At 35.1% G+C, this 25,394-nt stretch overlaps 2 protein-coding genes across 5 annotated transcripts; one reads left to right on the forward strand and one right to left on the reverse strand.

Annotated features, from left to right (window-relative positions):
- Positions 1 to 2,406: 2,406 nt before the first annotated feature.
- Positions 2,407 to 4,862, forward strand: LOC108369496 (uncharacterized). The gene is made up of 4 exons (XM_017624619.1): positions 2,407 to 2,837; positions 2,925 to 3,047; positions 3,206 to 3,337; positions 4,779 to 4,862. Exons 1-4 carry the CDS (start codon positions 2,526 to 2,528, stop codon positions 4,860 to 4,862), a joined length of 651 nt encoding a protein of 216 aa, XP_017480108.1. The 5' UTR covers positions 2,407 to 2,525.
- Positions 4,863 to 5,440: 578 nt separating this feature from the next.
- On the reverse strand, positions 5,441 to 23,795 carry Tsp5D (Tetraspanin 5D). Of its 4 annotated transcripts, none has more exons than XM_017624612.1 (6): positions 23,654 to 23,795; positions 11,902 to 11,995; positions 9,132 to 9,323; positions 8,844 to 9,038; positions 8,608 to 8,765; positions 5,441 to 6,340 (listed from the first exon to the last, which is right to left on the reverse strand). In XM_017624612.1, exons 2-6 carry the CDS (start codon positions 11,962 to 11,964, stop codon positions 6,100 to 6,102), a joined length of 849 nt encoding a protein of 282 aa, XP_017480101.1. In that variant the 5' UTR covers positions 11,965 to 11,995; positions 23,654 to 23,795; the 3' UTR covers positions 5,441 to 6,099. The 4 variants fall into 4 exon arrangements, with proteins under 4 accessions (XP_017480101.1, XP_017480100.1, XP_017480102.1 ...); XM_017624611.1 differs by lacking the exon at positions 23,654 to 23,795 and adding an exon at positions 16,257 to 16,590; XM_017624613.1 differs by lacking the exon at positions 23,654 to 23,795 and adding an exon at positions 16,253 to 16,590.
- Between the last annotated feature and the right edge of the window lie 1,599 nt (positions 23,796 to 25,394).

Consider the following 25,394-nt stretch of genomic DNA (forward strand, 5'->3'; position numbering starts at 1 on the left):
ACACAACTATGCACTTAGGTGATTCTCTTGGCAAGCTAGAAAACTCGAAATTTTCAAAGCTTTTTCTAGTTGAACAATATTTTTCAAATCGAAATTTGGCCTTAAAACTGCCAATGGCATAACTAGCAGCATTTTAAATAGTGTAAATAATTTAAAATCCACTAACCGATATTTATTTAACCAAATGCTGTAGAGTCAAAGAAATACTCGTTGTCATGAGAAACGTTGAATGATCATCATGATTATAATGATCAATATGAAGTCAATAATCATGATCACATTGATCTTCATGCTCTCCGTATATGTACAGGTGTGTGTGTGTGTGTGTGTGTGTGTGTGTGCCACTCTGTAGCTCATAATAATGGCGAGTAAAACCAGCGGATTGCACAACACAATTTATACTGTCCCAACAACAAACTTCAAGTATGTTTGTAAGTTAAAAACAAACAATATAAACGATAAAGCAAACAAATGAAATTGTGTGAGAAAGGTAAAAATGCAAGAAGTGTAAATATGTACTTTAGGGTGAATACCCTCCATGAAAACAAAAAAACATTGATACGGTTATTCCGTCAAAAAAATAAAACTTATTATACATTAAGACTTACGCCAAAATAATTCGGAAAAAATTTAAAATACTTCCCAAGATCGAGTTTTTTTATAAATAGAATAAGTTTTCAAAATGTATTTTTTCTAAAAACTCACGCCAACGGATAGAAGAGTTTAAGCTTATTAAGATGTGCATAAAAATGCTTAAAAATTTTATGAGATTTTGGATATACTTTCAAACCATTAATGATTTTCCGAAATATTTTGGAAGTTTTAAAATATAATAAACCTTACAATTCCAATGGGAAAAGCGCTATTTATTTATTTTTTTTTGTGAAGCACCCTAATGTATATTTACATGTTTTTAGGTATTTTGTCGTGAGAAATTGAAGAAGATACTTTTGCTGAGTTACTTTTAAGCGAGTTGTTAACACAATAAATGGTGGGTCAATTCCGCATGTAACCATATATGTATGTATGTATGCTCACATGTTTGTTTAAACTCATACATAACTCAGAAAGCAGTGGAGTAGGAAACTCATGATAATGATAATAAACCCGATTGTTGCGATGAGATATCTGCACTTTTACAATCGCACCATGCGCACGGCTCACCTCGTACCAAAACTGGTCCAGACGAATTACAATATTTGGGCAAAACTAGCCTAGTCTACATCCAAATGACCAGTCAACAGACCAGTGGGCCACTGGAACAATATCTAAGTAATTGTAGACAATTTAAGTCGAAATTAAAAAAATATACTAAAATTGTCAGCTGCCTGCAGATTGTCACATTTCCTTCCTCATTTTTTATAAAGCTCTGCAACCAGACACTTATTGCGGATGCGAAACTATGCAGGTTGTTGGTCAGCGAGCATATAGCGCATGTGTGTGTGTGTGTGTGTGTGTGTGTGTGTGTGTGTGTGTGTGTGTGTGTGTGTGTGTGTGTGTGTGTGTGTGTGTGTGTGTGTGTGTGTGTGTGTGTGTGTGTGTGTGTGTGTGTGTGTGTGTGTGTGTGTGTGTGTGTGTGTGTGTGTGTGTGTGTGTGTGTGTGTGTGTGTGTGTGTGTGTGTGTGTGTGTGTGTGTGTGTGTGTGTGTGTGTGTGTGTGTGTGTGTGTGTGTGTGTGTGTGTGTGTGTGTGTGTGTGTGTGTGTGTGTGTGTGTGTGTGTGTGTGTGTGTGTGTGTGTGTGTGTGTGTGTGTGTGTGTGTGTGTGTGTGTGTGTGTGTGTGTGTGTGTGTGTGTGTGTGTGTGTGTGTGTGTGTGTGTGTGTGTGTGTGTGTGTGTGTGTGTGTGTGTGTGTGTGTGTGTGTGTGTGTGTGTGTGTGTGTGTGTGTGTGTGTGTGTGTGTGTGTGTGTGTGTGTGTGTGTGTGTGTGTGTGTGTGTGTGTGTGTGTGTGTGTGTGTGTGTGTGTGTGTGTGTGTGTGTGTGTGTGTGTGTGTGTGTGTGTGTGTGTGTGTGTGTGTGTGTGTGTGTGTGTGTGTGTGTGTGTGTGTGTGTGTGTGTGTGTGTGTGTGTGTGTGTGTGTGTGTGTGTGTGTGTGTGTGTGTGTGTGTGTGTGTGTGTGTGTGTGTGTGTGTGTGTGTGTGTGTGTGTGTGTGTGTGTGTGTGTGTGTGGTCGCGTGCGTGTAAGCGCAGTAATGCGATCGTATTTTAACGTTAATAACAACAACAACAAGCGGCTTAAACAAACGCTAAATTTTTCGAAATGACTTACATTTGCACATAAATATGTACATTCATACATACACATTGGCATGCACACACATATACACCATCAACGGCTATGTGGTAATGTTCAAGGCGCGAACCAAACCAATAAAACGCTTGCCTTCAACAGTTCAGTTGAATTTTTGAGCTTGAAGTTGCGCGTGCGCATGCGCTTTTAACATTGCATTGCGGTCGTCGGAGGGAGAGTGATTAAAATCTAAAATTCAATTAAATACTTAAAATCAAAAAATTCAAAGAGCTTAAAATGTTGCCTATTGTGTCACAGCTCATGGCATTTTGGCTACTTTTAACGCTTCATGCTCAAGCGCATCCAATTACCAGCAATAATGATGCAGCATTTGCGCAATCAGTGGTGGACAAAAGCCAGGCTCTGCTTGAGGCTGAAAGCGACACCGCCCAAAACGTAGCCATCGTAGCTGACGATGCGAACACTGCCGCTGACAATAGTCCAAACTTTCGTGTCGATGAAACCCAGTTGGCTGAGTACACTGTGCACTCGCAGGCAGAGGATGGCGGCAGCAGCAGCAGCAGCAGCAGCAGCTCAGGCGGATTTAGGGTGCGCAGAGTCAAAGCATTTAAACTGTCATTTATGAATTAAATTGAATTTTTTGTTCTTGCCTCTTTACCTCTTCGCCGTTTGCAGATATCTTTGCTGCCAACACAAGAAAAAACTGCCGAGTCAGTGAATTTGGAAAAGGAAGCCATACCATCGAAGATTTATAGCACATATGACCAGACTCAGAAGAAAGTAGCCGATTTGGCCAATGTAAGTACATACATACATACACAGTACATGCTAACACGACCTACACCTGCATACATACAAGCTCTTACTTGTAAAGCTTTTGTCAAAGACTATGTAACAATACTTTTTTTGAATTGCATTCGCTTTTAATTTCCGTTTTATTGCTTTTGTTTATGCAGCTGGAACCCATTGTGGACACAATAAGTGAGCATGAAAAGTACGGCAATAACGGTGATATGTTCGATGGCTTAGCGCGCTCTATTGTGAATGGCTATGAGGCTTTTTCAAATATTCTCAACGCTTTTATACAAGTAAGTAAAGCTTTTGTGCTTATTTATGTTAAATGTTTGATTATGGATATGCCTTCGATATGAAGATGTGTACTTAAATCAAAGCGGAAAAGGAGTATATTGATTTTGTGTGTGTGTAAAATTTTCAGTTGCACGCTGTTATTACTTAGTGCTTTTTTGTACTCAGTATTAGTGTTTCTAGCAATCGGGCAATCGAGAATTATATATTTTAATATCGATAATGCCTAACATGTACAGCCGATTGTATTTCTGCCTTAAAAAAAGAGCTTCTGATAAAAAATACAGTCGCCGTTCGGAGTCGACGTAAAAGTGTAGGTCGCTCCACTTTGTGTGACAACATCAAATCGAAGGAGAAGGTCGGCCAAACACTAACATATGTATAATCGCGATTCTTTTATTATTATTAATGCCCTCTAATACCCAAGCCCTCCTCCAGGCGTTCTTCACAAAAATCGTACTGGCGGCAAATGTAAACGATTTTATACAATAACTAATGGGTATGGCAAAATATTTGCAGAAGCTTTGCAAGCTATCAAAAGCTTTCTTTTTACACTTTGGCTCCAGTTTGCAAAAGCCATACACATTTGCAACGGTAAAAGTTGTGCTTGTAAATGTTGTGTTATCAAACATCCATTCTGTTTTGGGTGTGAGTTTCTCTAACGCGAAAATAACGTTTGTTTCCAGCATGTGTGCTTATCTGTTATTATTTTTACATGTGTTTTGGTTGAATAAAGGTCAGTTGAGCTTTGGAGCATATATTTCTTGATGAGTGCCTCAGTTAAATGTTCTTATCAGGGACCGTAACAGTTACAACTTTTATTAAAAAAATCACTCTTTAACAATAATTTTTTGACTTTTATTTAATTACTTTAACTACTTTTAAAAGTAAAAGTCACTGACTGATTTTTATTGATGACTTTTATAAATAAAACTCTTCAATAACTGTTATCTAAGCCATTTAATATAAAAATCAAAAATAATTGTTATTTTGGATTTCTAATATAAAAATCAAATATAATTGTTATTTTTTTAAATTTTGCATAAAAATTGCATATAAAAATTTCTTTTCAAATTTGAGTCTCGGTGCAAAACGAAATCGATTGGTATGTTTCACTTAGTTGTAGGACATTTCCTTCATAGTGAATTTTTCCATGATAGTTTTCATCAATAACTGTTATGTTCGGTCCCTGGTTCTTATATCACAGCTAAACCCATGACTTTTTTTTACAAATCAGGAGACCAAATTTATGCGAAAACGCTTATTTGCCAAAATCTATGTTCGCTATTTTAAAAACGGTCATTTTATTATATTTTCTAATTAAACTACTAAATTGATTTACATATTTATATGGCAGCACTGTTTACTATAAATATGTTTATATTATGAAGTTCTCTGAACTACGCCTGAAATTGATTCTTAAAATTCTCTCTTTTTTTACAGAAACCCAAAGACCTTGCACGCTCTATTTCGAAAGGTATCACAGCGCAACTGGATATCATTGGCGGAAAAATTGTGGGGCTGTGAATGTAATGTATTTACAATTTCACATATACATAAGCTAATATTTAAGTCCAAAAATGCTGTTAATTGTTCTTGTTGATGTTAATGTTATTTTTATTTTTACTTTTTCAATAAATAATTTATTATTTTAACATTAAATTCTTAATTTTGGTTTCTGCTTGCGTACTGATTACATGAAACAAGAATTTAAGCATAAAACTAAAATGTATTTAACATCGTTTAACAAATACAAAAAAAAAAAAAATCAACGGATGACTTTCAATTTGAACATATCGAGCCCTAACCGCCAAAATAACGTAAGCGACATTTTTTTCAAAATTTTATTTTTGATGCAGAAATGCATCTAGATGCCCTAGGAATATTTCTGCATCAAAAAGAAAATTTTGAAAAAAATGTCGCTTACGTTATTTTGGCGATTAGGGCTCGATATGTACATACATTGGGTAGTCCGAGGCCGAGTATGCACATGACTTCGACGTTAGCATTTATGTAGATGCGTACATACTACTTAGACATAAGAAAACTACAATCAGTATGAAAATTCTGCGTTATAAGATTTGCTAAATTTTTAATAAATTGTCTTTCTAACAATTATACATTCGTGTTAATCACCTATTTCAATTGACAAATGCTTTAGCTAAGTGTATTTTCTTAAATTCAGAAATTCCTTATGAGGCGTCTAAATTTCCTAAACCTCATTATGTTTTTTCTCGGAATTTTTAATCTGCAAAAACACACTTTTCAAGGTGTTCGTATTATAGAATATAGATTTGAACGCTAATTGGCAGTTTATGCAGTAGAATTAATAAACATTGCACTGCAAATTCGTTAAGCTATTGCAATTCGAATGTCATTCGGCTTTAATATAAATAACGAAATGCAATAATAAAAAGAAATTTAGCAGGCGGACATTCCCGCTTCTCTTCAATGTCTGAATTGCTGGTTTTTAATAATCAGCCCACTATAAATTACATAAAACATCTCTGTAGATAACTTAATAAATATTTTTGGCACAATTTGCATACATGTTATATCTATGTATGTGTGTGTATGTATGTATAATATAATACTAAAAATCGTTTACGATTACTATATCAAATATATGTATTTTAATGACTAATCCTAATCGTTTCTCACTTCATTAATTCGTAGATAAATAGTATCTTAATTTAAATGCCATTAATCAATAAGATATGATAAGAATACTATCGTTGCCTTTAGCACAACGCTAAAGTCGGCTTCAGTCCTCCCAACTACTCGTTCGTGTTTGTGGATCAATCGATGGCGAATAGGATTTATAGGTCTCCGTTTCCTTTTTGTGTTTTACGGTGCAGAATAGCAGCATCGACGTGATTAAGCCGAAGAGTTGTACGAATGCAATGCCCAAGGCAACAGCACCAACCACATTCAGTTGACCTTGGAACCAGGCTTGCAATGAATGCGCGCAACCCCTACTCCACCAGAGGCTGGGATTTTCGGATCTAAAAAAATAAGAAAGGATGTGAGAACAAATTGGTTTGTATATATGTAAATGCAAGATCAATACTAATTTAATTTGGAGAAGCTTTTCATATTAAAAAATTACAGATATGTACATTAGGGTGGTGATAAAAATGTAAACATCTTAATTTTTTATGAGGAACGCACCTCTTTATTTTGTGCTACGTACAAATAAAGACATCTAGGAACATTTAAAATGTTAAACAAACTTTTAGGGGTCACTACCAGGGTTTAAAAAAAGGAAATGTTTTAGATCGCAAAAAATCGACAAAATGTTGACTCGAAATCTGATAAATTTTACATATTAATAAAGCTCATTCAAATAAATGCATGAAATCGCTGAACTATAGCTGGTCAAAATAAAAATGAAATTTTTTCAAACCCTAAAAATTTTATTTTTTTAATATTGACATTTTTGTGGACGTCATTATTTTGCACGTGACCTCTGCAAGAGATAACCATAAGCTCAAATTACATCAATATTCACACGTCCATATCGTTCAATTTGGGCCATTGATATGGACGGCCTTATTAACGTCATTTTCGAAAAAAGACGGGCCAATGACGCTGATGCGTCAAGCTCAGCACTGAACAGCAATTTTTTTCAGATGATCTACAAGTAGCGCCGGATTAGAGGCGGGGCCGACGGGGCCGCAGCCTAGAGCCTTCACATGTTATAACGAAGGAACAAAAAAAAATATTTTTTCAGAGATTACAGAAAAGATCCCTAGGTATTAAGAATATTTGTCAGCACCATCAATACATCTTGCGGAACCTAGCTTAGCTTCTCCTGGCTCTGACCAAATTCTCGACTTACCCAATAATGGAAATTTCCGTAGAATGCTGGAACTAATAGCTCAGAATGACCCCCGGACGTATCAAAGAATACGGAAATAAGGGACGAGGGCAAGTGAATTACTTATCCTCATCAACCAGCGCAAAATAATAACTTTAAAGGGTGAGAAATTACACGAGGCAGAAATACGCGAGGCTGCCGTGGTCAGTTGGTTAATACTGGATGCAACATGAGCGACAAGTACAAAGGAATTCAGGCGAGAATTTTAAAAGAAAACTCAACTCAAAAACTCAAAAAGGGGCCCCCATATTCTTAATCCGGCAGTGCCTACAAGCTTTGTTTTCCGATTAATCTGAAAAGTACAGAAATCTTAAACAATTTGTATAGACCTCATTAATTCTCTTTCCGATTATTTACCGAGTTTTCTAAAAGAAAATACTATGTACACACTTCGATGCTTTTACGAAATTTCGGAAGAAAATCGGTACAGCAATGGTAATTTTTTAGAACTTTCTTCACAGGAGAATTCATAGCTATACTTCAGAACTTTCCATCCATGTGATTGTTATTGTGTTTCTCTCCCAATTCGGAGTGGAAGAGCAACTGAGAAAAGTTCTTAACTCTTTTGAGTTGCTAACTCAACTTCGTTTTTGCCATTATTGCCATACTTGACCTTAACTTAATTTGATATTTAGTCTTTTCTATTCACACGGCAAAAAAAAAATTTTAATTTATAAAAAAATATCTAAAAGAAATACTCAGCATAAGAAAAATATATGTTAAACACTTGAACTTCAAATTTCAAATTACGAATTAAATTTCATAAATGTTGGCAACGCCGGTCGTTATCATTGTGACAGATTACAGGCGTTTCTCTTCGTAAGCAATGAATCCGCCTTAAGAAATCCTACAGAAATTCCTCTACGAGTTCGTGTCATTCACTTCATTTCCTTTGAAGGATCGTAAAAAAATCTTTATACAATTTGGATACTCTTAGAATTTCGGGAACTTTGGTTTTACAGGTTATACCTGGTTCCTTATTCCTACAGTACAGGCTCGAGAAACGCCGCTAAAACGGCAATTCCTATAAGTATAACTAGTATGAAGACTTTCAAATATGTAAATTTTGTTGTATCCTATTCTCACTGATTGAACTTTGCAAACAAAACTTATCAGTGACTTGAAGAAAATCTAGGAAACACTTTCCACAGATCTAAAGAGTAATGAAAGTTCATCAGGAGAACGTAAGTAAGTAATTAAGCTTAATAAGAGAATTTCCAAACAACATGTGTAAGTGCCAAAATTTACAAATGTGCAAATCGTTTGATCCCTGCTTAAACCCAGAATAAATATTTATAAATCGATATTACTTCTGAGGCGATATGAACCTCTGTTAAGTAACATTTATGCACTTATATATAAGAATACATATAATAATGAGACTTTACTTACTTCCCACAATCGACTCGCAGAAAACTGTCTCCAGAACCCTCGGTCAATATGCTACGCGCCTCCGAAGGCCGACAACACGACTCGGGTACCCAACGTTTGCCACTCCACGACTGAATATCATACCAGTCTTCATACGAGGATACGCCACAACACTCGAACTAGTCGATTCATAAACATTAAAATAAAATAAATCTATTTAGTAGGCATTTGACGTAAGAAATCCTTCTTCCACTCACCGATTGCTGTACACTGTCCCAAATGGCGGCCACAGATGGCGCCACCAAACTGCCACGATCCGAAGCGTTATAATGCAGCTCGATGCCGAAACGTAACTCATTGGCAAAAGTGCGCCCTAAACCGCCGCGGAAGAGGAAGGCAATAGAGCCAATCAGAAACTCGCTCAGGAAGAGCATAACAATCAACAGGAAGTACTACAATGGAAGAACAGAAAAAAAAAATGTATTAAATTCACCCAAGCAGTGACAATAAAAATTAACAGCATAAACATTTCCACTAAAGCTTACCAGCACTAAAAAACAACGCGATTGCACCCAAGCTCCACAGCAGCCGAAAAATGAGACAACAAAGCCGACCACACCGATCGCTAAGAAAATCGACTCGGCGCTTAAGACGTGATGATCAGGCAGCAGTGTGGCGTAGCCCTCATACGACAGTCGCAGCCAGACTCCGACACCAAGAAAAGCGCAACTGCAAAGCTGAAAAAAAAAAACGAAAAAAAAAAGTTTGATTGCGGAATTTCTTGAGAATGTTAAGTGGGTTTTTGTGCGTTCTAATGAGTTGCAAAGAAATGCATTTGCCCAATTTTAAGCCGCTGTGGCAATTGTGGCGACACGTTTTTACTCAAAAAAAAAAAAAAACTCGCTACTCTGCCAAATTGGGCAACTTATGTAAAACAAACTTAATCAAGTAGAGTAAATTTACTGTAATTTTCATTCAAATATAATCATTAAATGAAGTATTGCATGTGCAGCGCTCATTAGCAGCGACACGTCGCCGACCGTCATTGCAACTCCATATGCACATACATACATATGTACATACTTATGTATCTCACATGCCAGCAAAGTCTATAAAGTTTGCACAATGCTACGCTGGTGTTGACGCCGGTTTCGGTGTCCATTGTATGCAATCATGCACGCCTCCATTCTCACAGACCATTTCTTATGCTCTGCTTTGTTAACTTATTGGGTTCATTATTGTTGCTATTGCCGCGCATTATAAGTTAGTGTACATATATAGTTCGAAAATCGGAAAACACATCAATTTCCGCTGCAGACGCATCTATATGTATGAATGTATGTTTGCAGGCATTGGTGGCAGCAAGAAAAGGTGAACAACACTTCAGCTACACACATACATATGTACATATATGTATATATATGTACGTAATTACCTGCCGTGAAGCGCATCGTCATTTTGGCTCATTAAAGCATCAACAAAATTCTCATTATTCAAAAATCGTATTTCAATGTGTGGGAAAATGTGAGGCTGGCATTGAAATCTTATTAGCCTTTCAACATATGCATGTGCATTAGGGTGGTTCAAAAACAAAGGTTTAAAATGTTACGCTCTCACCACTCGGATTTTTCTAAATGGAAAAAAGAATATTCGTATATTTGTTTAAAAAAGGATTTTTAGCACTGCAACTAAGGCAGTTCTAAATATTTTTTTACAAAAAAAACCGCGCATCTATTCTTTTTTCCATTTAGGAAAACCTTAGGAGTGTGAGCTTAACATATTAAACTTCTTTTTTTATACAACCCTTTTGTGTGTAAATATAAACGCTTGTAAGAGATGAATTTAAATATGTAATTAAGAATCGTTTTCCCAAAAAAAAAACCGGGTAAGAGCATAAGTGAGAAATAAATACGAATTCTCCAATCACTGCTAACCGACTACATAAATAGTGAGATGAGTCTCCAATTATGCCAAAGGTAATTCACATACCAAGTACCTTCACAATGAATTGGTCGGATGAAATAAAAAATGTATTTAAGAGCAGAAAATTCTCTGCGTCTTAAAAGTATTTTCCTATTGTTTGATACCAGTATTGTAATATTTCATTTATTTTGCCAATTTTAATGGAATAAAATTTTCAAAATAGGTGGCAATCCTCCTCAAAAATATATCCGGCAGTAAACTTTCCTAAACTTCTTCAATTTGATACCCATATTGCAATATTCAATTTATCTCATCAATTAAATTAAATTAAAAATTTCAAACAGGTGGCAACTTTTCATAAAAATATTTTCGGCTATAAGTCTTCTTAAGCCTCTTTCTTTTGACAGCCATATTGCAAGATCCACTTTACCTTATCAATTTACTTAAACTGCAATTTTCAAACAGGTGACAACTCTCCATTTCTTCCTGCTATATTTTAAACTAGACCTCTAGAAATATATCGGTGATAACTGCATTCAATTCCATGCATTAGTTTTCGAATGATGCGCGTACAAACATACAAACAGACAGACAAGAATTGTAAAAATTGTTGATTTGGCTACTGTTGCTCTTATAAAGGCCCCCATATTAATTTTTCTTTAATACCTATAGTATACAGACATCGGCAGGCTACAATTTGTAGAGGACACTAATTTGTAGAGGTCACTCTCAATGGACAAATTTGCCTACGAATTAAAGCAAGGAATATTCCTAACCTAACCTAACTTATTTGATACCACTTCGTTAAACTCAAACATTTACTTCAGTTTATCGTTTTTTTTTTTTCAGAAAATTACGTAGAGCATGTGCATTTTGCTTTCATTTTTTACAAGCATTCTACCTTAGACATAATACCAATTCGATCTCTACTAACATATATTCATAATTCTAGGTATATATGTATTTAATTTAACGCTAGGTGATGCGATAATCGGGGTATTTCTAAAAACATCGGCCCCAGCGACACCCATCGGAAAGAAATATCTGCATTTTACACTGGAAGTTAATTTCGGGATCCACAAAACTCAGTTCAGTTTTGCCTTATTGATTTTTAAAAAAGCAACTTTACAAAATATAGAGGAGTTTCTCATACACCCTACTAAATAATAATATTTTTCTTCATGCATTAAGAAGACTTTTTAGTTGCAGAAAACCTATGCGGTTATCCTACGCATTTTGTTCTCGTTTATGAGGTACTTTTCTTTGTGTAAGCCAACTTTGAGGACCGCTATATTTACAACTATTTTAAATAGTATACCAGTTGGCGAGTGATATAAATATAAAAATGTCGCCGTCTAAAGAGTCCATACATATTAATTAAATTAAACTTACCCATAAAATTATATTAAGCCAGCAAAACGTCCTTCGAATGCACGTATATCCTGCATTGCCCATTTTGTTGTTTATTTATAGCTGTTTTTTATTGCTGTAATTAATAAGATATCAATCATGAGAACTAAGTGTGTGTGTGCTTGTAATGATTATGAATCATAATTTAAACTTTAAAGAATAAAGGCAATGCCGTATTATACTAAAGCCAGCCTCGCGACATAAGCTACTAAATATTTCATACGAACACAGATAGGTACTTTGCTGAAGACGTCTCAGCGCAGTTTGTCACCAACCACTTTCTTCTAAAAGTAAGCAGAGTTTTTCTAAAATTCTGTTTTCATTGGCGTAATTATTTATGATTTTTTATGAAGCAATTTTTAAACCCAAAAAAGCTGGTCACAAATCCACAGACACAGAAAAGTGGGTCGGCACTGATAACTCCGACTTAATTTATTAAAGAATCTTTCCGCTACTGTTTACACAGATTATGGCATAATTCTGCAGTAAAAATTGCACATACATGTATATGTACATATAGGTAGTAACGGTAAATACAGTAGTCGCTCAGTATAAAGCACTTTCGGAATAACGAATCAACAAAATTATCTCAGTAATGTTTCTAGATATATTACGAATGCTAGTGAATTTTTACAATAACAAAGTTTTTTTTTAATTAACGGTAGTTAAATTGTTGTTGCTCATCTGCATAAAAAAGTTTGTTTTAACATCAAATTACCATTGACTTTGGATTAATTGGCTATTCATAAGAAAACGGAAATGTTTGAATATTGTTGTTATTGAAATCAAATTTCTGTCTTTTAAACACAAATTTGTTCTGAAAAAAAATGTGTTTGAAGGCAGATGCATTTTAAAATTTTTTCAGAACAAAATTTCTGTTTAAGAGGCAAATAAATTTTAAAACTTACTTGAGAAAAAAGGCCCTAAATATAAAGATACTTAGATAGATATAAATAATAATAAAATTAAATATATATACATTCTGTTATTTATTAGCGGTAAGATAAAAAAATCTAAAATTTATTGGATTTAACGAAATTTTCGATTTTACCAATTAGGCGCGCAAAATAAAATTCGTGAACGACCACTATAGATGTACATATGTATATATATAATATGTTGATATATTTCCGCACACAAATGACAAATGAACTAAAAACAATCAGAATGAGGTCAGTTAAAATGAAATCATAAAACTAAAATAAATCATAATCGCGGATATGTCAAGCAATTCAGTTCACAAGCAAAGCAATGCAAATTTAAGTGCAAAAACATAAGCTCCAGTGCGACACCCTCACGAGAGACGAAATCAATTTAAATAATATTTGCATGTGCCCTAAATATCTAAATAATAAAAATAATAACAAATGGCTTCCGCTCATCTCCAGCAGGGGTTTGCATTCCAGCTGTAATAGCCAATTAATAGGTACTTACATATGTACATATTTTATTGCATAAGACAAGCATACATACATATGTACATTTGTATGCCACCACAGGCAGTTAGACGTTGCACCGAATACTTTTACATTTACACCAGGTTTCTTATATTTTTTTTTTTTAAACAGAAAACTTCTGAGCTAGTCGAACGTTCTTTCACGCTTATAAGTATGCATGTATTTACTAATTCAACAAATTATCTTATACAATTGTACGTTGAAAAACCAAGTGCGCTGATAAGATAACATCCATTTGCATACGTGACTGCTTAGAGTTGCAATTTGTGCTAAAAAATATTGCTTTAAAATTACAAAAAAAATATGTTGACCTTCGAGCTGCTGTTAACTACACATTCGGTGAGCTGATCTAATCCGTTAAACAACGTGTTGCTTTATTTATTTAGTTCCTCTTTTTCTTATTTATTTTAATTTATCTTAGCGTAATTAGCTTTGGTATTCTGAAGAACATGACAACACCCACTAGATATACCAACACAAAATATGCTTAGAAAAAATCTTAAATACAGCGAAAAATATATGCACACACATACTACATACATATGTATAAGTACTTATCATCGACGTGCTGCACGGCAACAGGTTGATAAGCATCTTCGCTAAAGCATCTTCGCTAAAGCAGAAGTAAATCATATTTCGTACATTTTTCTTGTGTAAACTTGGCCAATTTTATCGACCGCAGCTTCCCAGTGGGAAAATGTAATGTATAGTAGTGGAAAAAATAAACATTAAAACCACGCTTTTCACATTCGAAAATGCATTTTTTCCCCATGGCAATTACCTAGCATCGAGAATTGTATGTCATTTAATATGAAATCTGCATTACTCCTTTTCCGACTGGGTTTGTACAGCTCAACGAATCCATTATTGTCACAGGAAACTTACAAACATATTCGTATAACTCGCTGGCGAATAGTGGATTTGGGGTTTCCTACCTCTACTGTGATCTTCTGATCTTTTGTTTTCATGGTCTTCCTCAACAGCTTGCTGGCGCTTTGTGACCTTGCCATTTCCATACTTGAACTTTGCCTACAAAATGTATTCTTCTCGAAATCAGTCTGCTCCTCTCTGATCGATAAGCTGGCAAGACAACGATCGGTCATAAAGTAGATTGCTCTGATCAACAACAAGCTGGCTGTGTCGCCATTGGCAGCAAGCTATACTTCTTGAGGACACAATACGCTCGTTGTCTGCACTACAGATCTCCCGATACATTTAAATTTTGTTAGAAGAACTGGCCTCGGGATCTCCCGTGCAAAGGTGCTGTATGTATGAGTGCGATTACACCTGCTATATGCCGCCAATGTGGGCCTTTTTCTAGCGCTGCAGCCGGATAAAGCCGAAGTACTCGATTCGTGACTGGGCTCACTGAAGGCCTCACCCCTCTTCTGGCTATATCTCGATATGGGTCTTATCACCGCTATATCTGGCTCTGAATGTAGAAAGGAATAAAGGTTTTAGGCAGACATGGAATCGCACATTTCAGAAAATCATTGAACGAGTCCTTAGCAGGAAGCGTGAACGATAAGGATTTCTGTAGTCAACACACCGTGGGCAGGGAACAATGGATTCTGTGACTGCAACACGTTTAAGTGTTTTAAGTCTCTTCGCCTAGTTTCAAAATAGTTTTTGAAGGATGCCACTCATTAGGATCGCAGGAATTACTCCATATATGCTGATAAGAGGCTTGTTTAGTCGTGTAATTGGATAGACTGTAAGGACTGTACCCCCTTGTAAATCGGAATTATCTACGACCCTGTTCGCGTGGACGATGGCTTTCGGAGAAGAGCGAATGGCAAAACTGTATGAACTTTTGAACGACATTCACATAGTTAAGCGCTTAATAATACAACGATTGCGCTGGTTTGGACATGTTGTACGCATGGGCGACGCTCCGGTGAAAAGATCCTTCGACTCCGCACTGATGGGTGGACAACGAAAACAAGAGCGCCCACGAACACATTCAAGGACTAAGTGCGGGAGGATCTGTCTGCACTTGAGATGACTAAGTGGTGCAAATTCGCACAGGAGAGAGGCAATTGGAGAAGCTTTTTTGGTCTCAGCCCAAACCGATAAACGGTTGTAGTTCACCCCTATAGATAACATATACTTTTTTGTATGAAGGTGATCATTTGCACACAACTAGGAGCAACCAAAACCCGCAATCAAGTAAAGTAAAAGAAAATTTATTAATTTAGCAACGGAAACTTTTGCTAACAAACCTTTTGCAATAATGGCAGATATTTTTAGAAAATAAAGTAATCTGTTGCAAATACAAAGTATCCGCTTTTTAATTGCGATAAGTTAAAGAAATTATATTTAATGTCCTATCAAACCGGTCTACAATGTCTAAGATACATTCTAATGCATTCAAATCCAGAAAGTAAATATTTGACTCTAATTTTTATTTCTTGATGCTATTATGAAGAATGGCACAGTTGCGTAATTACTATCAAAGGCTCTCATTTATATTTAAAAAGAAGTGTTTGTATAATAGTTTTAATTTCAAAAACAGCCCCCTCCCCCCAAGGTCCAGGGAATTTTTGTCTAATACAGAACCTTATAAATTTTTCATACTTTCTTTTACTTATTCAATTTTTGCTTGCTTTCCTTGTAATAAATCTTAACCGCATTTAGTTACATTTGTATGTATATATGTTTCATGTTTATGTTGAATGAAACTTTTTCAGCCCTATACACATACAAACGGGTACATATTTACAATTTTATATACCGTTTAATATTGTTTTCACGACCATTTATTACAAAGTCTTGATTTCTTTTCTTGATTTTAATTTACGAACATGAACGCGTTAAAGCAAAAATAAAATAAAAATAATTACAACACTATAATTACATCACACATACATACATACATACATCTGTAGCTATGAAACGTAGATGCAATTCACACCGACGACGACCACTAACTAACTATGTGTGTGTGTACTAAGAGTACGCCAGCAAAAACTTTAAGTACGATTCACTTAGAAAACGAGCGGAGTAAATCACTTTCATCCGCGACATTAAATTTAATGGTCAAACGTTGCGGCTCAACCGATCCCTGCCTGTTTGGCGGTTGTTGATTGTGATGTGATAAAATGCGAAGAACGACGCGTGCGCACGCAAAACTCTTCACTGCACAACGGCTGTTGGCGGATTAAACTGGCAGACCAGAGGTCAGCAGCGATTTTCTGTGTAGTACACTCGCTGGCGGTTGTCTAAAAAAGAAAAATAATTTCTATAATAAACAACGACGAGTCAAACATTTGGTTGACCATTCAACCGACCAGCTGCATATACTCGTACAAAAGTGTGGACATTCATACTTACATACTTATGTCTGTCTACATGTTTGTATAAGAAATGAAAATTTTAAATTTTTTAGAAACAAAAAAAATTATGATTGTAAAAATTACTGCAATTTATATGAAAGTGTACGTACAAACATACATACATACATAAATGCATACAAACATTTGGACATACACACATACATATATCATTGTAAACCGCGTACAGCGCTGCGCGAAAGTCACCAACTGTCGTTGGATTTTGATTTCGCCCGCTTGCCTGCCTGCCTATTCGCTGCGGACCTCGGTCGCCCGCTCCATTCGCTTATTTTCTAATTTAACTCAATAACATTTCAGAATAATGAATGGCATTTAAATTGTTTATTTGCAATTTACCCAGCGTAGCAGATGGAAATATGTATAGCGTATGAAAAATTAAGCTCTACTACGTTTCGACTGCGATTGCATTCACAAAAAAAAAAAAACGACTAGGTGCGAGAACAATATTAAGTATACAGAGGCCGCAGCTGTGGCTCGTTTCAAGCTTTTCGTCACGGTGGCGCTGTAGCGACAATGATTCGAGTTCGTGCTGGCGCAGATGAAGCTGCCAACGATAGCAATGCATTAGTTCGACATACATACGTACATATGTACATACCTACATATATGCATTAGGGTGGTTAAAGCTATTTTTTTTCAGTTCGTAAAATTTTAAAGTTAAATATGTATTGTAAGTTAATTCTTTGGAGATTTCTGATTGGACGAATTCTTATTCAATCAACAAATATTTTTGTAAGTTTTACATATTTTTATCAATTTTACAAAAATTAATGTATACACAACTCAAAAATCAGATCCGGAAATACAACTGCTTGTGGAACGTAGTAATTCAACGCAATTGATACAAAAATAGGCATAACAGTAGTTTTCTAGTTAGATAATACATATAATCACGAAGAAATCAATTTTTGCATTTGCATGATTTATCCAAAAAAAAAACGACCAAAATGTTTTTAGAGTTGAGCCTCTTTTATAGACGGTGTGCGATATGTACATACATATATTTTCCGTACGTAATATTGGATATAGTGCTGCTGATTCTGTGAACATAACTGTAATTATATTATAAATTTTATAACTATGACTGTGTAAGTTATTATTTTCTTAGGCGATGATTAATGACGAAATAATTTTCCTCCGTTTTTAGCAAACAAGATATTGACATTTTCAAAAAAGAGCACACCCATTCGTTATCGATTAATCGAAAAGTTTTTTTGCATGTATCGATATTGTTATCGATATTTTTAGCGACCCATTGATTGAGGTACATTGTACGAGGAATGTACGTATATGTAACAATATCGATAACAATAGCAACTGCTATCGATTACAATGAAATGATAATATTGGGAGTATGTATGCGATATATGATAGGTTGACTGCATTCAATAGCAGCAAAATTTAAGCGATTATTCATATTTGTAAATGCTTTAAATGCAAATTATTTAAATTTTAACATTATTGTACATAACTTGAAGAGTAAGAGCTTTTAAGTCTTACAAATGTGGAACAAATTGTGGCATTTTCAAGCACTAGTAACCGGTCTAAGATTTGCAAGTGAAAAAAGTAACGCGTTACAGAGAAAAAATGTAAAACATCGCTTGCCACTTTGAAGCTTAAACTGCGTGTGTGGCTGCCACAGTGCGGCATGCAGCAACCAAACAAGTGCATTCGACTAAATATGTTTAACCAACTAAGTGTTTTAAGCTGCACATCGCTGAACACTTACTACATAGATATGTTCATGGTATGCATGCGTGCTTATATATATGTATGTATGTTTACGTATGTGCATATGTAAGTAGTGTAAAGTGTCTTCTTGAACAGTTAGCCGCATGTGGTTCAAGTGACCAGAGAAGAGAATACTTGAATGACGGCTCGAACGACAAGTGCGATGATGTGAGTGTTGATCAGACAATGCACAAATTGCCAAACAAAGAAGGATAATTGTCTGGCATACTTAAAAGGCCATTCGCTTACGGGTTGGTCAGCTTTTTTATTCTTTCTTATACATACTTGTTTGTTTTGATTCAATTTCCAGCTTGCAGATATTTGTAATTCATACCCTAATAAATATGTATTTAAGAATGTATACACTGGTTTAGATGTCTAAATAAGTTTTTTTTCAAAAGCGGCCTCCCTACGACAGGCAATGGCAAACCTCCGAGTCTTCCTGCATAAAGCTTTTCACTAAAACCATTTGCATTCTGAGCCTGTGTAAAGATAGTTAGGTCCCACCAAACAAATATGTAATGGCCAAATATGTTGACAAGTTTTGACTTTTTGAATTTTTTATTATTCAATTTACTGTACATACCTGAGGATTTTTTCGTACGGAGAAATGGAGCGAAACCTTTAACAAAAAAAAAAAAAACATTTCAATACATCAACGTTGAGTCTCCAAACTTGCACTTTATGACACTAAAATCTAATGGGCTATAGAACTGCATACTCAAAATATGTCTAAGACATCTAATTAAAAAGATTGACATTTTCACAAAATATTGCACAAAGGTTTTTACTTGGGATTTACCAAAGAATAAACTATGCTTTTATAAAAACCTAATTAAATTTAAATAATAAAAAAACTAATAGTCAAAACTTGTCATTACATACCTACATACATATTACATATGTTAGTGGCGTATAATTGTGATTGCCATATCAGTTGTGATAGTCGTATACTTGCCTAGGGACAAATAACTATCGAAAATGTTCTTTGAGTAATTATTGTTTTATTTTAATTAATAATATTAGAAGGGCAAAATACGAAAATGTAGCAGTGCACATATTAGTCTTTAACATATATGTATTTTTTCAAAAACAACTAAAAACACAATTTTACTCTATCTGGCCCACAGTTTTCCGAATATACATACTTTGCAGATGTGTAAGAAAATGCCTAGCATTGTGAGCAAAGAAGAAAAATCAATGCGATTTATTAAACACTCGAAACTTGCACTTTATTGTACTAAAATTAAATAGGCTTCAAAACTGCATACATAAAATTTTTCTAAAAATTCAGTAAAAAACTAATTTTTGTGAAAATTTTTTATAAAATTTTAAATTTTTCGTTTGTAATTTTTTTATATTATTGATACTCTATAATTGTTTGTAACCAGTTATTATTATGTAACAGTCATCAACAGGAACAGGAGAATCGATTTTCTTCAAAACTGAGCACTTAGCACTAAACAAAATTGAATGTAAACAAATAGAAATACAAAACTCTCGTCTTGATCTCATCAGCTTTCATTCAAAAATATATCAAATCGGTTAAGAACTGGATGAACACTATTTTGAGCCCCACTTTTCGATTTCACCACTGTGAGATGGTGGAGGCAATAGTCTTTCCCAGGCGGTGATAAATGAATACTGAGCCCAAGCTAGCGACTTGTCACAAATCATGCCATAGTTGACGCTATTCTATCCAGCTCATCATCAGTCTATTGTACTTGTTTTTTTTTTTTTTAGCTACATAAGTGAAAAAGTAAAATTTTGCTTCTTTCCTAAAGCGGGCCATATCTGCAAAAGAGGTTTTAAACCTACATATATATCCTCTGATCGTACAAGTACACACCTTTTATTTGCACATTGTGAACGCCAACAGCAGCTGCAGTGCCCTCATTCACTTAGATCTTTCTAAAATTTCCAATTACCCGCTAGCGAGAACTTTACAAAACAGTTCAAGTAAACAGCATTCTTTTCGCAATTTTCCTTCGCTCTAAGTTGCACTGCAGCAGTTTTTTTTTTCGTTTTATTATTTTATTTTGTGCACTTTTCTATACAACAACAGAAAGCACTTTGCTACTTTCGGAAAAGCGACGTCAAGCGACAACTGGTTTGGTTGTTGTGGTGAAACGGCCAAGAGATTGCCGATAGCTTGCAACCGCAGCAATGCTATGTCTTCAATACAAAAAAAATATGAGACCTCGAAAATTTCCAAATTTGCTTAGGTGAAAGTTAACAGAAAATGTTCATACTATCACAGAGTGGCATTGTTTAAATAATAAATAAGAAAATTCTTTTCTTTTTTTTTATGATAAAATGACAGTGGCCTAGTTTACGAAGAACAATATTTTTTATGCACTTGTATTTTTCTCAGTTAGTCCATTAATTTTCCCTCCCAAAAAAAGTATCGAACTTATTTATTGACTCGCTGCAGTCAACCGCACCTGTTGCACATTCAACAAAATAATAGAAAAAAAAATACACACCGCATACTTGCATGGTTTCATATCCCCACGAAAAAACAAAAATGTGACTGCGCAGAACTTCTGCTGCCGCTGCTGCTGCTCATCGTTTGATAAATTGATTGCATCTTAGCATTTATACTGATTCGCTCATTTTTTATCAACCAACGCATCAAGCTTTAGATATCTACGTATAAATATGCACACAAGTATGTAACGGGTGATTTTTTTGAGGTTAGGATTTTCATGCATTAGTATTTGACAGATCACGTGGGATTTCAGACATGGTGTCAAAGAGAAAGATGCTCAGTATGCTTTGACATTTCATCATGAATAGACTTACTAACGAGCAACGCTTGCAAATCATTGAATTTTATTACCAAAATCAGTGTTCGGTTCGAAATGTGTTTCGCAAACCCAATTGCTGCGAACGGCGACGAATCGACATTTCACGGTCTTCAGCAACACTCTCAGAAACAGACGCAATATTCTCTTCTGTACGCACTGTACGCATTCGTGTGGTTGGTTTAATGTCCAATAAAGTAAACTGAGTGCGAAACTTGGTCACAATCGCATTAATTATTTGCTCACTTGGTCGATTATGTAGACCATAAATCGGACGTAAAGCGAACCGAACACTGATTTTGGTAATAAAATTCAATGATTTGCAAGCGTTGCTCGTTAGTAAGTCTATTCATGATGAAATGTCAAAGCATACTGAGCATCTTTCTCTTTGACACCATGTCTGAAATCCCACGTGATCTGTCAAATACTAATGCATGAAAATCCTAACCTCAAAAAAATCACCCGTTATGTGTGTACATAGTATGTACATATGTATGTGTTGCACATCGTACGCGCAGCGTAGTGCGGTAGAACGGCGGGGCGTATACTTTACACTTACAAATCTAATGTAAGCGTGTGTGTGTTAAATTTGTATTTATTTATTCCACTGTTGGGGCGATGCATGTGTTTGCTTTTGTTTGTGTACATTTGCGGCATTAGCTGCACATTTGAGTGATTTAAGTGAGATGCGGCGACATCAACTGACGCTGCTGCTGTAAGCTAATATTTATAAATAAACAACAACAACCATTAACAGCAAAACAAGAACAACAACAACAACAGGCGCACGATGATGGGATGCATCCGCTTTAGTGCATCCGTTAATTTAAAAAACTATGCAGAAAAAGATTAGCTACTAAACAAGTAATTTTTAGCAAAAAAAAACCGACTGAAAAAAAAAATATATATATATATATATTTCATGATCCAATGATCGGATCTAAACCAAATTAGTATGGGACCACCTCTGAGACACTACCTTTCCGTTATTGAAATCGGTTGACGTGGTGCAAAGTTATGCGGTAACATACATAAAAAAAAAAGATTCCGACGAACTGATAACCTCCTCCTTTTTTGGAAGTCGGTTAAAAAAAATATACGTTAAAGGAGAGTTCTATATAAAGTTTGCTACTAATAATAATGAGTAAATTACAAACAAAATCTAAAGGAAATAAATTAGTTAACATGAAATTAATTTATCTTTCTTAAAAAAACTAAAGCCTAGATAAAAGCAGGGACCGCAAATATCTGTTAAATATATAGATTTTTGGCTTTAGATCATTCCCAAATTGTAATTTTTTATTTTTTTATTTTTCTATTCGGATTTTTATTTCGCGGTCAAATTTACCGATTTAAAATTTTTACGATCTAAAAATTAAATCTTAAAATAGCAGCTATAATATGATCGCAAAAATAAAAATAAAAAATTAATCGATAAAATAAATATCATAAAATAACGGCTAAATTTGATCGGAAAAATATAAGTCCAACTTTAATGGTTAAATTATGATTTTATTGTAAAGACCATAACCATTACGGCCCTCGAGTAAAATTACATTATTCTTTAACAACTTTCTTTTAGATAAAAATCGATGTTGTTATCGATAAGTATGTATGTAAATAGCGAAATTGAAACAATAAAATTAATTACATCGATAAAGATGACAGAAATAATTTTTATAGTTTTATAAATCGATTACAACAACGAACTCGATAACAACATCGATAACGATAAATTTTCATAAATGTTAGTGTAAGTAAATCTCTTTAAATGTTTTCTCTTTAAAGTTTCAAAAATTACTCATTTCGCATTTTTCGATTTAATTTCACCTAAATTAGGTTAGGTTAGAGTGGTTGCTACTGCGCAAGGAAAGCACGCGGGCAGACTTAGGCTGAAAAAAATCCCATTATTATACACTCCCATGCACTTGAATATGGACAATGCAAAAATCAACGGTTACTTGTAGCTACTCCAAATTGAATGCGCTACAAAACTGCATGCCAGGATTCTGCGAAAAAGGGTTAGGAACTTTGATGAAAATTTGTTGATACAAAGTTTGAAACTTGCGCTTACATGATTTTTATTAGAGAATGAACTGTATTTTAATTTAAAAAGAATGGAAATTAAACACAAAGAAACAGCGAAAACGCATTGTCACCACAGGTATTTCTGTCCTTTTTCGTTCTGTATCCAGGGTCCCATAAAACGGTTAAGCAGCGTTTCGATAGAAGCTGATTGGGAACCCACCTTCCCTCAGTGTCTTTAATTTTACATAAATTTAAATATTTACATATTTCTTTATTCTTCATTCTTATTTTAATTCCCATAATTATTATTTTTAATGTATTAAATGTTTTTGTTTTTGTTTTGTACAATCCCTCTTACTTTTAAACACTTTTTCGCGTACACACGAGCAATCAGAACCTCATTACTTTGGATACAACTCAGAATGCACTTAAATAGTTAAACTAATAACTTTATGTAACTCGCCGTCAAAAGTTATATTTTTATGTATTTTCGCGCTACCGCTCCGCACGCTTCGAGCATTCAACAACAACTGAATATATTAAAAGTTCTTTGGTAGCGCTGATAGTCTGCAGCAGCCCACCATTCACAGTCGACCAGATTAATAGATACTTGATGGTGAGCTGCTCTTCGCTGCTAGTAGGTACGCGGCAGATATTAAATCTAATAAAGAAAGGGGGGACGGACACACGACTAGAAAAGCATCTACTGCCGCAATTGTTGTTGCTATCTTTGCTGCTACTATTGCCGATGCTGCTAAGGTACTTTGTTGTTACTTGTTTGCTGCTCTCTTCTGAATACGCCTCAGTTGACATTGCATTTATTTCATTAACTGCATACTAGATACATTTGTAGTTTTTGCAATGGCTACTTGTTGCTGTTTGATTGACAGTGTGCGGTTGCCATTGATGCATCGCATTCAACTCGTGCGCCCAGTGACGCTGGGCAAACATTGACGGTGAAAACACTCCACAAATTTTATTCACCATTGCATTAGTTTGCTGTTGGTTGATGGTTGAAAATGTTTGATTAGCCTATCAAACATGTTCGAAAAGTGTGCGCTTTTAGTTTAGATTTTTTTATTTAGGTACTAGGATGGGCCGCAAATTTTTTCTTGTTGTGATACTATAACGATAGCAAGCCTATGTCTTCTGGATTACCTACGTGGATTCTTCATAGATGATAAGACCTTTCTTTTACCTTTTCTTGAGCAGTTGCTAGCGCTGTGATGAGACAAACTGGCTCGAGCTCAGCAATTACCTTCAGTAGAGTCGACGGAGTTACGTATTTTCTTTGCTCCCGTAAAGATACACAGGCTATATATGTGAGAGCTTAAGATTCTGAAATATAGGAATGCATTTTTAGGGTCGCTAATTACAAATTTGTCGGCCGCTGTGGTGTAGTGGTAAGCAGTGCGCGGCGCTTCCACTCCGCAGCACCCGGGTTCAAACCCTGGTCAAAGCAACATCGCAAAAAATATAGAAAAAAGGTTTTTTCTGAACAGCGGTGGTCCGTCGGCAGGCAATGGCAAACCTCCGAGTGTATTTCTGCCATGAAAACCAGCTTCTCATAAAAACACAATCGCCGTTCGGAGTCGGCGTAAAACTGTAGGTCCCTCCGCTTTGTGTGACAATATCAAGGCGCACGCCACAAGTCGGAGGAGAAGCTCGGCCAAACACTAACATATGTGTAAGCGCCAATCTATTATATTATTATTAATTACAAATTTGATGTAAGATTTGAAAAATTCAAAATGGGAAATCCAATATGGCGGACTGAGTATTCAAAAAATCACTTAATATCAACAAAAATTACAAACTTTGGGTTTTGGGGTTACTAATTACTATAACACGGTGCGGTAAGAAAAAATCACGAAATCTACCCGAAACAAAACTTAGCGTAGGTTGTAGGTGGGGTTGAGTACAATATGAAAATAGGTTTATCATAGTTCCTGAACCCGCCATGTTTTTGACAAAAAAAAAAACATTATTTTAATACTTGAATCGCTTATCTATTAACAGCTTGATTATTTTCCATCCAATTAAAAAAAAGAAAACTTTAGAAACCCTAATTTTTTTTTTGGAAATTGAGTTAGCTTCAT

Source organism: Rhagoletis zephyria, unplaced genomic scaffold, assembly GCF_001687245.7.
Source record: "Rhagoletis zephyria isolate East Lansing unplaced genomic scaffold, Rhagoletis_zephyria_1.1 Rzeph_scaffold_03709, whole genome shotgun sequence".
In the NCBI taxonomy this organism is placed as follows: Eukaryota; Metazoa; Arthropoda; class Insecta; order Diptera; family Tephritidae; genus Rhagoletis; species Rhagoletis zephyria.

Coding starts and splice junctions, on each gene's coding strand:
- Tsp5D (XM_017624612.1), bottom strand. CDS start 11,964: ATGGGCAATGCAGGATATACGTGCATTCGAAGGACGTTTTGCTGGCTT. Junction 9,039..9,131: donor CGCGTTGTTTTTTAGTGCTG/GTAAGCTTTAGT, acceptor CTTCCATTGTAG/TACTTCCTGTTGATTGTTAT. Junction 6,341..8,607: donor CTGCGAGTCGATTGTGGGAA/GTAAGTAAAGTC, acceptor TTATTTTTTTAG/ATCCGAAAATCCCAGCCTCT.
- LOC108369496 (XM_017624619.1), top strand. CDS start 2,526: ATGTTGCCTATTGTGTCACAGCTCATGGCATTTTGGCTACTTTTAACG. Junction 3,048..3,205: donor AAGTAGCCGATTTGGCCAAT/GTAAGTACATAC, acceptor TTGTTTATGCAG/CTGGAACCCATTGTGGACAC. Junction 3,338..4,778: donor TTCTCAACGCTTTTATACAA/GTAAGTAAAGCT, acceptor CTTTTTTTACAG/AAACCCAAAGACCTTGCACG.